General features: G+C 40.7%; 1 protein-coding gene across 1 annotated transcript; it reads left to right on the forward strand.

The window, feature by feature from the left end:
* Positions 1-374: 374 nt before the first annotated feature.
* On the forward strand, positions 375-12,490 carry LOC132878917 (E3 ubiquitin/ISG15 ligase TRIM25-like). Its single transcript, XM_060913693.1, has 6 exons — positions 375-1,082; positions 6,614-6,709; positions 6,868-7,101; positions 7,234-7,405; positions 7,604-7,663; positions 11,931-12,490. The coding sequence occupies exons 1-6, from the start codon at positions 483-485 to the stop codon at positions 12,464-12,466; spliced, it is 1,698 nt and encodes a 565-aa protein (XP_060769676.1). The 5' UTR covers positions 375-482; the 3' UTR covers positions 12,467-12,490.
* Positions 12,491-13,143: the final 653 nt, after the last annotated feature.

The following is a 13,143-nucleotide window of genomic DNA, read 5'->3' on the forward strand; positions in this document are numbered from 1 at the left end:
CACTTTTGTGATTTCTATTTGCAATAAACAATGCAAAATCAATAAAATATGGTTTTCCTTCCTGACAGCTGCGTCCTCCTCACTTTTAAAATGGCTCCAACATTCTTTAGGGATGAAGATCACTTTAAAGATGTCACGAGGAAAAAGCTGTTCAAGTGAAACAATTGTAATTTATCAACAAGGCTGAAAGTTGTGCTTGAGGTGTCAGTAGGCGGAAAAGTCCTGAAAATTAAGATCCATTCTGTGAGTCTCATCTCATCTCATTATTAATCCTAATCAGTGCAGTTACATGGGTTATATTTCTGCACTGAAGGGAGATGAAATGGTTAATAGATGAGTGTTCATGATCTCTCTGTGTTTGTGCTCCTCCTCTTCCTCTATTGCTCTTTCACACACAGAACCAGGAAGTAACTCCTCATTTCAGAGAAAACAAAACTGATCTCTCTCTCTCTCTCTCTCTCTCTCGGTGTGATTTCAGGAAAATGGCCGAGGCCAGTATTTCAGTAGATCAGCTTTCTGTGGACCAGTTCATGTGTCCAGTGTGTCTGGATCTCCTGAAGGATCCGGTGGCTATCCCCTGTGGTCACAGTTTCTGTAAGGTGTGTATTAATGGCTGCTGGGATCAGGAGGATCAGAAGGGCGTCTACAGCTGTCCTCAGTGCAGAGACACTTTCACGACAAGGCCTGTTCTACGCAGAAACAACATGCTGGATGAAGTGGTGGAGAAACTGAAGAAGACTAAAGTCCAAGCTGCTTCTCCTGCTCACTGTTACGCTGGACCTGGAGATGTGGAGTGTGATTTCTGCACCGGGAGAAAACACAAAGCCGTCAAGTCCTGTCTGATTTGTTTGACTTCATTTTGTGAAATTCATCTGAAACCTCATCTTGAAGTTCCTGCTTTGAAAATACACACATTAATTGAAGCCTCAGCAAAACTCCAAGAGAAGATCTGCTCTGAACATAACAAGCTGATTGAGATCTACTGTCGTACTGATCAAACCTGCATCTGTTATTTGTGTACGATGGATCATCACAAAGGTCACGACACCATCACAGTTGCAGCAGAAAGAGCTGAGAAACAGGTGAGAACTAGAAATCTTTCCAGAATTAAATCATCTTAATTATACAACCCCGATTCCAAAAAAGTTGGGACAAAGTACAAATTGTAAATAAAAACGGAATGCAATGATGTGGAAGTTTCAAAATTCCATATTTTATTCAGAATAGAACATAGATGACATATCAAATGCTTAAACTGAGAAAATGTATCATTTAAAGAGAAAAATTAGGTGATTTTAAATTTCATGACAACAACACATCTCAAAAAAGTTGGGACAAGGCCATGTTTCCCACTGTGAGACATCCCCTTTTCTCTTTACAACAGTCTGTAAATGTCTGGGGACTGAGGAGACAAGTTGCTCAAGTTTAGGGATAGGAATGTTAACCCATTCTTGTCTAATGTAGAATTCTAGTTGCTCAACTGTCTTAGGTCTTTTTTGTCGTATCTTCCGTTTTATGATGCGCCAAATGTTTTCTATGGGTGAAAGATCTGGACTGCAGGCTGGCCGGTTCAGTACCCGGACCCTTCTTCTACGCAGCCATGATGCTGTAATTGATGCAGTATGTGGTTTGGCATTGTCATGTTGGAAAATGCAAGGTCTTCCCTGAAAGAGACGTTGTCTGGATGGGAGCATATGTTGCTCTAGAACCTGGATATACCTTTCAGCATTGATGGTGTCTTTCCAGATGTGTAAGCTGCCCATGATACACGCACTAATGCAACCCCATACCATCAGAGATGCAGGCTTCTGAACTTAGCGCTCATAACAACTTGGGTCGTCCTTCTCCTCTTTAGTCCAAATGACACGGCGTCCCTGATTTCCATAAAGAACTTCAAACTTTGATTCATCTGACCACAGAACAGTTTTCCACTTTGCCACAGTCCATTTTAAATGAGCCTTGGCCCAGAGAAGACGTTTGCGCTTCTGGATCATGTTTAGATATGGCTTCTTCTTTGAACTATAGAGTTTTAGCTGGCAACGGCGGATGGCATGGTGAATTGTGTTCACAGATAATGTTCTTTGGAAATATTCCTGAGCCCATTTTGTGATTTCCAATACAGAAGCATGCCTGTATGTGATGCAGTGCCGTCTAAGGGCCCGAAGATCACGGGCACCCAGTATGGTTTTCCGGCCTTGACCCTTACGCACAGAGATTCTTCCAGATTCTCTGAATCTTTTGATGATATTATGCACTGTAAATGATGATATGTTCAAACTCTTTGCAATTTTACACTGTCAAACTCCTTTCTGATATTGCTCCACTATTTGTCGGCACAGAATTAGGGGGATTGGTGATCCTCTTCCCATCTTTACTTCTGAGAGCCGCTGCCACTCCATGATGCTCTTTTTTTCCCAGTCATGTTAATGACCTATTGCCAATTGACCTAATGATTTGCAATTTGGTCCTCCAGCTGTTCCTTTTTTGTACCTTTAACTTTTCCAGCCTCTTATTGCCCCTGTCCCAACTTTTTTGAGATGTGTTGCTGTCATAAAATTTCAAATGAGCCAATATTTGGCATGAAATTTCAAAATGTCTCACTTTCAACATTTGATATGTTGTCTATGTTCTATTGTGAATGCAATATCAGTTTTTGAGATTTGTAAATTATTGCATTCCGTTTTTATTTATTATTTATTTTATTTTTATTTTTTTATTCCTTTTCACTAGCCACAATTTTGTTGCCAGGAAATCGCAGTTTTTTCTTCACCATGATGCATTAAAGTTCGGAAGATCTAGATTTAATTATGAATGGCAGCATATAATGTATCTCTACAGTAGCACTCAATACTCAGTGCTGTTAAGGTCGCTCCCTCTATGAAAACATGCAACCAGTTGAGACAAAAATATAAACAGAGTATTCTGTTTATTGAACTCCAATTCAAGCCCCTTACAATATGAAATATCGTATAATATGAAAAATAGCATTCAGGACAACTGAAATGATTCTAATATTAAAAGTCCAATTCAAAACATTCATCACTGAAAAACATTTGATGTTTTGATATGCAAGTATTATGTGTATTATCAAGTATTATTATGTATATTATGTATTATCTATTAGTGTGTGTGTGTGAACATGTGTAGAGAGAGACATTAAATGTCCTCATTACATTCATCATCAGATGAGTCTGAATGGTCTGTGAAAAATGGTCTTCATGACCTGAGGCTTCCAGCAGGCCATAAGTTGATAGCTGGGGTGAGATCAACTTCTTTCCAAACGCGTGAACGTTTCTAAACAGCAGCTCCATCCTCTCCAGCTCAGCCGACTTCATGACAGCCAGGGACTGAAAGCAATGCTGTCCTGTAGTGAACCAGCCGTCTTTGCCTGTTTTGATGTTATAGTACCGATGTGTGCATTTGACTTTTTGTGGTCCTTTATAGTTTCGGGTTTAAAATTACTGGTGCCTGTCTTTGCCAGACTTTCTACAGTCTTCGCAGTACAGGGTATTTTCGGTTTTGCGATAAACTAGCCAATCTCACCCGAACTTCCATTTGTCATTGAACTGTCTTATCTTCCTATTAGCGTCTTGTTCATCTCCATGGCCGGAGCCAGCTATGAGGCCCCCGCGGTCTGGACCTTGGTCATTTTTGAGAGCTGAAAATACATTTGTACATTAAATATTCAATTGAATAAAAAATAAAGAATAACATGAAAACTTCTTCGTAAAAAGTGCATTGATAATTATGTTAAATGTTGATTCTGTCTTCTGTGTGTATTTGGTGTGCACGGCTCTGAGACCAAGAACACAAACGCGAATGAGCGCGCGACTCGGCGGAGGAACGCAGTGCAGGAGACACGGGGTTTTCATGGGAACCATCAGCGCACTTTCATCAAGCTGTTCAATTTACATTTTCGAAGCAGCGCAGTTGTAGCCAGACACGCAGCTTGTGAACAGGCAAGGCAGGCAACTGTTTGGGGCCCCCTGGCCCAGGGGCCTCCAAAGAGTCGGGGCCAGAGGGCTAATTTATTTTGTTTTTTATTGTTTTTATTGTTCTTTACCATTGTATTTTCATATTTGGAATTTAAAAAACTTTGCTTTCATACATTTTTCGTTGGTGTCAGATTATTTATAACATATTGGTGATGAACACTGGTCAGAAGGGCCCCCTGGAAATTTTTGCTTGGGGCCACAACAGACTCTAGAATCGCCTCTGGTTGTAGCCTGCCTTGTTTGTGATTTTAAAAATAAATCATTGGATCAGCCAAAGCAATAGAGTGGAAAGTTTCAACTTATGTTTGCCTTGGGTAACTTTGCCTAAAACATGGTGGTGTATACTGTTTTTTTTTTTTTTTCCCAGAATTTTTTTTTTTTTTGTGTGTGTGTGTAGGTGTAACGGATGCCAGATTGTTAATGGATCTCAGTTCAATAGGCTACATGGTTAGGGGATCTTTTGTCCTCATTGCTTGGGCCAGATCAAACCATTAAACAAGCTTAAATTATTCTTACTTTTGCCACATACATGATTTTTTTTTTTTCATAACTGATGATATTCAGTTCAAACACCATTAAGAGTAATTTCAGGAATAGATCTCTTGTGTGGCGTGTAATTCACCCCTCTCATTTAAATATGGTGAACATTTTTCGGCGTGCACTTTGCACATCACGGACCTCGGTGATTTTAAAAAGCTGCTCCGGCCCTGCGCATCTCTGCCCCTTTTTCCCTGAGCAGCAGGGTTTGAAACTCCAGCTATATGCCGCCACATAGTGCGCTTGTCAGTCGTCAGCAACTTTGTTGCTTCGTTCATTAACCACAGGTTACCGTATCATTGATTTTATCTGAGACGTTCTAAACAATTCTAACATGTTGTGTCAGAATGTTTATGCAGGTGCTCATGGGAGTTGTAGGCGCGTAATATTACATTGCAATGCGTTTATTATATCAGATGCCTTCAGAGAAAACTACAATTAAAATATATTGTCATCCCACAGAATAAACCACCCACCAAAGAGGCTAGTGAGATGAAAGTTATTACCCGCCAAAGCCCAATTTTACCCGCATTTGGCAGGTGGGCGGGTGCTAATGTAAAGCCCTGGTGTGTATCAATCAGAAGGATTCTGTAAAAGCTGATTAAAATTGTCTGTGTTCTGGTGAACAGAGTGTTAAATTTATCTTCAGTGATGGTCGTAATCTGGTTCGGGGTGGGTTTCCTGATAACGTTGCCCTTTAGACCTAAAGACAGAGTTGAGAGACTCTCTTAAGGAACGAACGTTGTCTCTGTATGTGGTTTTCCCAAACTCACTCGTAAGAAGGAGTCTAAAGAGCAACAGGACGAAGAGCGTCTTTGCAGTTCGCGTCCCTGAAGGCAATCATATTGGACATGACTAACAGTGTCCAAGTTAACTAGCTATGTGTAAACATTAGCCGTGGACAAGACTATGGCAACTTGGCGGGCAAATCCACAGAAAGTCATTTGACTAATCAGACTGTGTAGCGATTGCAACGTTATCGCGAGCTCTAAAGCACAGACAACTTCACTGCAAGCTTTCTCTTGGAATAAAACGTTTATATCCCTCAATATGCTTCCGCAGGTCGGATGGTGAGTTTTTGTAGGCTGTGATGTGCTCCGTTTTAGGCAAACAAAGCAAACATTTCAAATGAAACGACTCTTTATTCCTTCAGAAAACTGAACCATGGGTTCTAGCTATAGAACCGTGGGTGTGTGCATTCCCCAGAAGAACCGCCTCCTTCCATTCTGCCATCAACTGATCGTGTTAAATAATGCTGCGGAGAAATCATTGATCTTGATTTTATCCAGTCTATGGACGTGATGTGACCCTAGTGATTACTGATAGACTGTCTCAGTGTCACCTGCGGAAAAAACAATCACGTTTTAGAAAAGAAAAACATCCACTTTCAAAGCAGCTTCATAGTAACGAGTAACGAGGACCTTGATAGAAATGTAGTGGAGTAAAAAGTACGATATTTATCTTTCAAATGTAGTGAAGTTCAAGTCATAAGTTTCCAAAAAAAAATACTCAAGTAAAGTACAGATACTCAAAAAATGTATTTAAGTACAGAACTCAAGTAAATGTACTTCGTTACTGTCCACCTCTGATAATTAACTCGATGTATTTGCAATGTACAAGAAAACTAATTGAACACCACCAGCAGATTCAACACCAGTTTCCCCCGCTGACTGTGAGAGTCCCTCAGAGCCGCATGCGCATTCTGTGGATTCGGCAGCGAGCGAGTCGCTCTTTGTTTTGAACGAGTGCTCCGGGTCTCTCGTAAATTCCGAGCAAACTAAAGGACGACTTGTGCTACGATGTTGTTCGGGAAAACCACGTTAGCTTGATGATGGATCTTAAGAGGTCATTTAAAACTCTCTTGGCCTTAAGAGGCTTTCGGGAAACCCAGCCCAGATCAGTTAGTGAACATTTCTCTCTCTCTCTCTCACTCTCTCTCTCTCTCTCTCTCACACACACACACACACACACAGAGTACATAACCTTCAGAGCGAAACATGAATGTACTTTGAACTGACATTAATATGGAACCAGTTCGCTCGTACTGTATAAAAAGCTGAATGTATTTTATTTGTCCTCAGAGTGAGTTAAAGGAGGAGCAGATGAAATCCCAGCAGAGAATCCAGGAGAAGCAGAAGAAGGTGCAGGAGCTGAAACAGGCTGTGAACACTATAAAGGTGAGCAGTGAGCAGAGACAGAGCTGCTCCTAGAAACACACACAACATGGACAACGAGTCATTTACAGTCCCAGTAAGAGAGGGAATGATAGATGAGCTTTACATCTTGTGTGTGTGTGTGTGTGTGTGTGTGTGTGTGTGTGTGTGTGTCCTAACAGCTCAGTGCACAGACAGCAGTGGAGGACAGTGAGAGGATCTTTACTGAGCTGATCAGCTCCATGGAGAAAAAGCGCTGGGAGGTGACAGAGCTGATCAGAGATCAGGAGAAGGCTGAACTGAGTCGAGCTGAACGACTCCTGGAGCAACTGGAGCAGGAGATTGCTGATCTTCAGAGGAGAGTCACTGAGCTGGAGCAGCTTTCACACACACACGATCACATCCATTTCCTCCAGGTAACACTCACTGTCTGATCTACAGAGCCAGCTGTTCCTCACACACTCTCTAAAACACCTCTCATTAAGGGAACAATAAATGTCCCTGTCTGACATCACAAGTGGGTTTTACATTTCATTTGCTTTCTGTAGGTTTTAGCTTCTGGACGTCGCTCTCCTACATTACCCAGACCAGAGTTTCACACATCCAGCGTCACTGTCCATCAACATCTCTCATTTGATGGAGTGAGGAATTCTCTCTCAGATCTGAAAAAGAGACTCGAGGAATTCTGTGAGGAGGAATTCAACAAAATGCCTCCACATGGTAAGAGGAGCTGTTCCTGCTGGAGAAACACAGTGATGTGTTATTTCTTAGCGATGCTCCTGCTTTCTTTTCTGCAGACACTTTATTCACCCGACACTTTGAACTAAAACACTGATTTAAAATGAATAAACTGACTGGATCACTTTCAACTCTTTCCATCTTTTACACAAACTCATGTTTCTATTTTTCTCTCCACAGCTGCAGCAGTTCAGATCATTTCAGAACCAGAACCACAGAGCAGAGAAGAGTTTCTGAAATGTACATCTAACACACACACACACACACACACTCTTCTGGGCCTGTCACGATGATAAATTTTGTTGGATGATATATTGTCTCAAATTATTGCGATAAATATTATTGTTGACGTCTTTTCAAGACAATTTTATGCCACTAGTAAAATAATAATGATCATGCAAATACACCCTTTCATAGAACAGTAAACTTTTTAATTAAGTCAACTTATTCAATACAACAGTGGAACGTAAAAAATAAATATAAATAAATAAGCTAAAGAAATAAAAAAAAACAATCAAACAAAACCACTCACAACAAAAACAATAAATAAAATACAATTTATGGCTCTTAAAAATTGCACTGAAGTGAATATTAACTTGGCACAGGGTAATAAAAAGACATTCTTTTCTTCACAGGCAACATTCTGCCAATCCAGTTTCTCAAAGATTAGTACCCAGATCAACAAAAAGTGCAAAGTAACAACGTATTGCCAGCTGTCATTTGGATAAAAGTCACAACAATTAGAACGAGATAACATGTAGGCAAGGGCGTAGGTTTGGTATTAACATTGGTGGGGACAAAAACCCAATGCCAACCCCCAGTGGTGCCAACTTCAGGTCAACATTAGAGGGTCACAATATTTTGCTCTGTTGTGTTCCACCAAAAGAGTCTCCATCATCTCTCCAAAGGCCAGACTTTTAACATTTGAAGTTCAGAACTGTAGTAATTCATGAATAATAATAATAATAATAATAATATGAAATCCATTTGATTAACTGCAAATCTTGCATGTGATGATGAACTCATTCTACCAATTTGCAAATGTGTTTTCCAAGCGAATACCGCACTGACTGTCGGGAGGGTGTATGTTCCTTTCCCTCATAAATGGAAATAAAACCCATCCGGAGCCTTAAACACTGCGTTCCATGAGGCTGGCAGGGGGAGTCGCTCTCTTCAGTGGGATCTTTAACTAGTTTTAGAATGCTAGTTTAAGCTGATATGTGATTGATCTAACGGTAAAACAGCACGAGGGCTCGAGAACTTGGACAGGTTACAATTTTACTTCAGGGTTGCCAGATACTGCTGACGTTTTCCAACCCAAAATATGTTCAAAACCGCCCAAAATGTAAAATGGACTTGATGCCTATCTTGTAAAGTAAAAATATGCAGCTAAAGTCCAGTATACTATTTGTAAATCGAACAAATAGCACCATGAGCCCGTCAGTGCTGGAGGTGAAGAATCTGCTGTCTGGTACTCGGCTCCGTGTGGTTCAATCAGATTATAACTCTGCAATCATCTGCTGTGTTCTGAATCCTACATGCACCAGTAGGTGGCGCACACGCAGAATTTTATGTAGGCTATGTTAGGCTGCTGGGCCATAGAAGGTTCACGCTGCACGCTGCATGCTGCACGCTACACGTTCACGTGAAGAACCGGACCCTGGGCCATTAAACTTCATGCTTGGATGTTCACGTGTTGCGTCTGTTCTACTTTGACCGAGTAACCAACAATATGGACTCTTCGGATGACGACGATTGCCTCATTCTGCTTTTACTGAGACAGAGGAAGAGAAAAAGGAACAGAATTTGGAGCCGAGAACACTTCCTTCTGAGAGAAACCCGTGGTGAATTTCACCGAACATTCTATAATCTGCTTGACAATCCCGATGAAGAACTATTTTTCAATTATACCATTCAATTATATTTTTTCTGAAGTTTTCCCCTGAAAGCATAGAGTTATCTCCCTAGACCCGTTCTGATTGGCTGGCGCGGCGGTGACCGCATGCATTGACTGGAATTTCCGTCTTCACGCCTAGAAAAAAGTGTGCATGTTCATTTCATGCTTCACGCGTGAAGTGTGCAGCGTGCAGCGTGCAACGTGAACGCCGTTCTATGGCCCAGAGCAAGTCATGCTACGTTTGTCCACTTTTCTTTACACGCGTGTAGCGTGCAGCATGCAGCGTGCAGCGTGAACCTTCTATGGCCCAGCAGCCTTAGGCTACGATGCATATCTAACATCTGCATTGTTGAGGTTATTATTTATTTATTTATCTTTTTATCCTGTTTGTTTTATTAATTTTATAGGCCTAGTTATTCTGCTTAATTTATTTTTGTCTACATCCATGTATTTTCTTCATCTGTTATCCTGATTTTTGTGGATTTGTTAGATTGTACCTGTTTTATATACTTCAATTAAAAAAAAAAGTTAGGCTGCGATGCATGGCTGAATGTAACATTAGAAGAGAAAATGGAGAATGGATTGCGTCATTCTTATTTACTAGTTTATGAGTTCAGTTTCTGCACTACATTACACACATTCATATTAGTCTTACAGTTACATCGACATTGTTTTGTTTAAATAATACTTAATGAGAAATGTTTGTTAATGATCAATTTAAGCCAATGCTCGATTTTGGTTGTGTAAAATACCTAAGGGGTGCTGGGTAAACTAGGTCTTTGTGTCGTGTGATGCCCGCGATCTCTGATTGGGTCACAGAAGTGTTTAATATGGATTGGATTGGATCGGGGCGATTTCTCAGAGACAACAAGGGAAGCCGAGCTTCCCCTAAAATTCTCTCCCCAAACTGCGGCGTCTACGATGTTGAATTCTCATTAAAACAATAACTTGCATAACATAATATATGCCCAAGATTGTATTTATGTTCATAACTATCCCTTTGTCATCCTGTAACTTATTTGAGTGATGTCTGACGAACTTGCAGTTCGCTACGAGAATCACCTTTGCTGCCAGGCTGTAACCTTTCTTATTTCAATGGGCTCTATGGACTGGCAGCCGGGTATCCGTTGCAGTCTACGAGACGGCTCTGAACAGCCAATTTCGGCTAGTTGTTATTGGTTAAAATCGACAAAATCATCACTTCCAGGGAAGCCGGGTATCTCTGGGGGTAAACGGGACATGGGCGGGCCAATAAGCCGGGCTGATAAAGGATTATTGGAGGTGGTGTTTGAAAGACATGAGGAGGGCACTCGCTGTACTTCGGCGAGGAACACGGAAGCATGATCAGTCAGTCCCTAGCGGATGTCGAGAAAGTGTAGTCGTGTGCCAAAGTGCTGTCCGAATTTCTTTTCATATAAACGTTTCTTCTCATTGATGTCTCTGTGCATTACTCTGTAAATAAATGTAAATATTACTCATTGTGCTCCGTTAACTTTCATCCATTCTATCAGTTTGATCATTTGTGAATTCACTCGTTTATTTCATTTGTAGTTCAATCAACATGGTTGTAGGCTAGCTTGAGCCTTATTGGGATCTGCAGTGCTAGCTGCTAACAGCTGGTATCTATCTGCTATAATGGCAAAGTACGGCCAGTCATTTTGCCCCGCCCCCGCCTCGCGCTCCGTCCAGTGCGGTAGTGATGTCCCGTTGCTCGCGCGCCACAGCAGAGACCCGCGCGACCTTCAGCCGGTACAGTCGCTGTTCTTTTACCACCTCCGTTATTCTCATCTTTCCGGTGCGTTATTGATTTTTCCATTGTGTCCTATTTTGCCATATCAAATACCCAAAATGGTATCGTATTATTCATATTTAAGTGAATAATCAATTGTCATCATAACTTGGCATTTTTAACCCAATCAATCAAAAAGAGGAAATTTTTTTTCAATATTTTCAAAAAGTTTTACAAAAATATTTGAATTGTAATAAAAAAAATTCCACAGCAGAGGCCAGATAAGGCAAGACGCTATCTTTATTCTTATTAAACATGATAAAAGAAACATTGAGTGTTAGGTAAATGCAAAAAAAAAAAAAAGTAAAATTAGAAAATTTATTTTTTGACTATAATGTCCCAAATGAGAGAGCGGTTTCTGAGACAGACCCACATAACAAATTGACTCATGACAAATAACTGAAAAATTGTATTACGTAGACCTAAAACTGAGCTTCGCCTATTTCAAAGCCCACCAGCCGCCACTGGATTGGATGTAGACTAGTGGACGGAGATAGTACATAGAATGCGCTGCATCAAAGTCCTTCTAAGGCTGTAGAAGTGTCTCTGGCTGCATTCTCACACAGAACATTCGTGCGAAATGTTTATAAACATCTGATAAAAACCCGCCGAAATAACGTCAAAACCGCCCAATCTGGCAACACGGTTTTACTTGGCAACAGGATGTATCTGAATTCTGATTGGTTGTTGTATCTGAATTCTGATTGGTTGTTGTACAGAGAAACGTTTTCACTGCAACCGAACGGCTGTTTTCGTGACCACGCCCCCAGCGCGGATATTCATGTTCACATTGTTCAGTTTGTTTTTCTCTTTTATTTTAGATTTCTGTTATCTGACTCTGGATCCCAACACGGCACATCGTCGCCTCATTCTGTCTGAGAAGAACAGAGCGGTGAGATGCAGTGAGAGAGAGCAGCGTTACTCTGATCATCCAGAGAGATTTGATTCCTGCTGGCAGGTGTTGTGTAAGGAGAGTGTGTGTGGACGCTGTTACTGGGAGGTGGAGTGGAGCCGTGCTGATGGTGTGGGCATATCAGTCTCATATAAAGACATCAGCAGGAAAGGACGGGGTAATGAGTGTCTGTTTGGATTCAACAATCAGTCCTGGAGTCTGTGGTGTTCTTCTTCTTCTCTCTGTTTCTATCACAACAGCATTGAGACTGATCTCAGAGTTCCATCACCCTCCAGAATAGGAGTGTATGTGGATCACAGTGCAGGAACTCTGTCCTTCTACAGCGTCTCTGACACGATGAAGCTCCTCCACAGAGTCCACACCACATTCACTCAGACTCTATACGCAGGGTTCTGGCTCCCCTGGGTTTCTGGTTCTACAGTGAGATTGTGTGATCCAGAATAAAAGTGTGTAGTGTTTTCTGTAAAATTCCTGCACGTTGCCACGTTGTTGCTCAGTCGTCTGTTTCACTAGAACACAATCCAGCTGCACAAAAACACTCATTTTAATATTTAAATTAAAACAGATGAATAATTTAAAATAATTAAAAAGGAAATGTTAAAAATTAACTGTCAGACAAGAAACTCGTCAAATTTAAAAAGAAAATGATCTCATGACCTTCGCATTATAAAGTTCTGTTTGTTTCATATTATTCCACAAGGTTAAGTACGCTCGCATTTGTGGACATAAAATAATTTTGGTGAAATTGGGCAGCCTTGTCTGATTCCACGTAAAATCTTAAATTTTGGTGTCATTAAAGGGTTAAGGGAGATATAACTATAAAAATCATTGTGAAATATTTTAATAACCTTGCAGAACCCTTTTCCAAATCCAAGACTTTTGAGTTTTATAAACACAAAATCGTGCTCCACAGTGTTAAATGCTTTGAAAAAGTCTAGAAATAAAACAAGACTATCTGATTGAATAATTGATTGGTAATCAATCATATCCAGAATCAGTTGGACGTGGTTTTGAATATATCTTCCCTTCATGAAGGCTGATTGATATTCGTCTACAAGTTTTACAAGTCCACGCTTTAGACGATTAGCAGATACTAAGGCAAGTAATTTATAATCATTGCA

This window comes from Neoarius graeffei, chromosome 2, assembly GCF_027579695.1.
Source record: "Neoarius graeffei isolate fNeoGra1 chromosome 2, fNeoGra1.pri, whole genome shotgun sequence".
Taxonomy (NCBI): domain Eukaryota; kingdom Metazoa; phylum Chordata; class Actinopteri; order Siluriformes; family Ariidae; genus Neoarius; species Neoarius graeffei.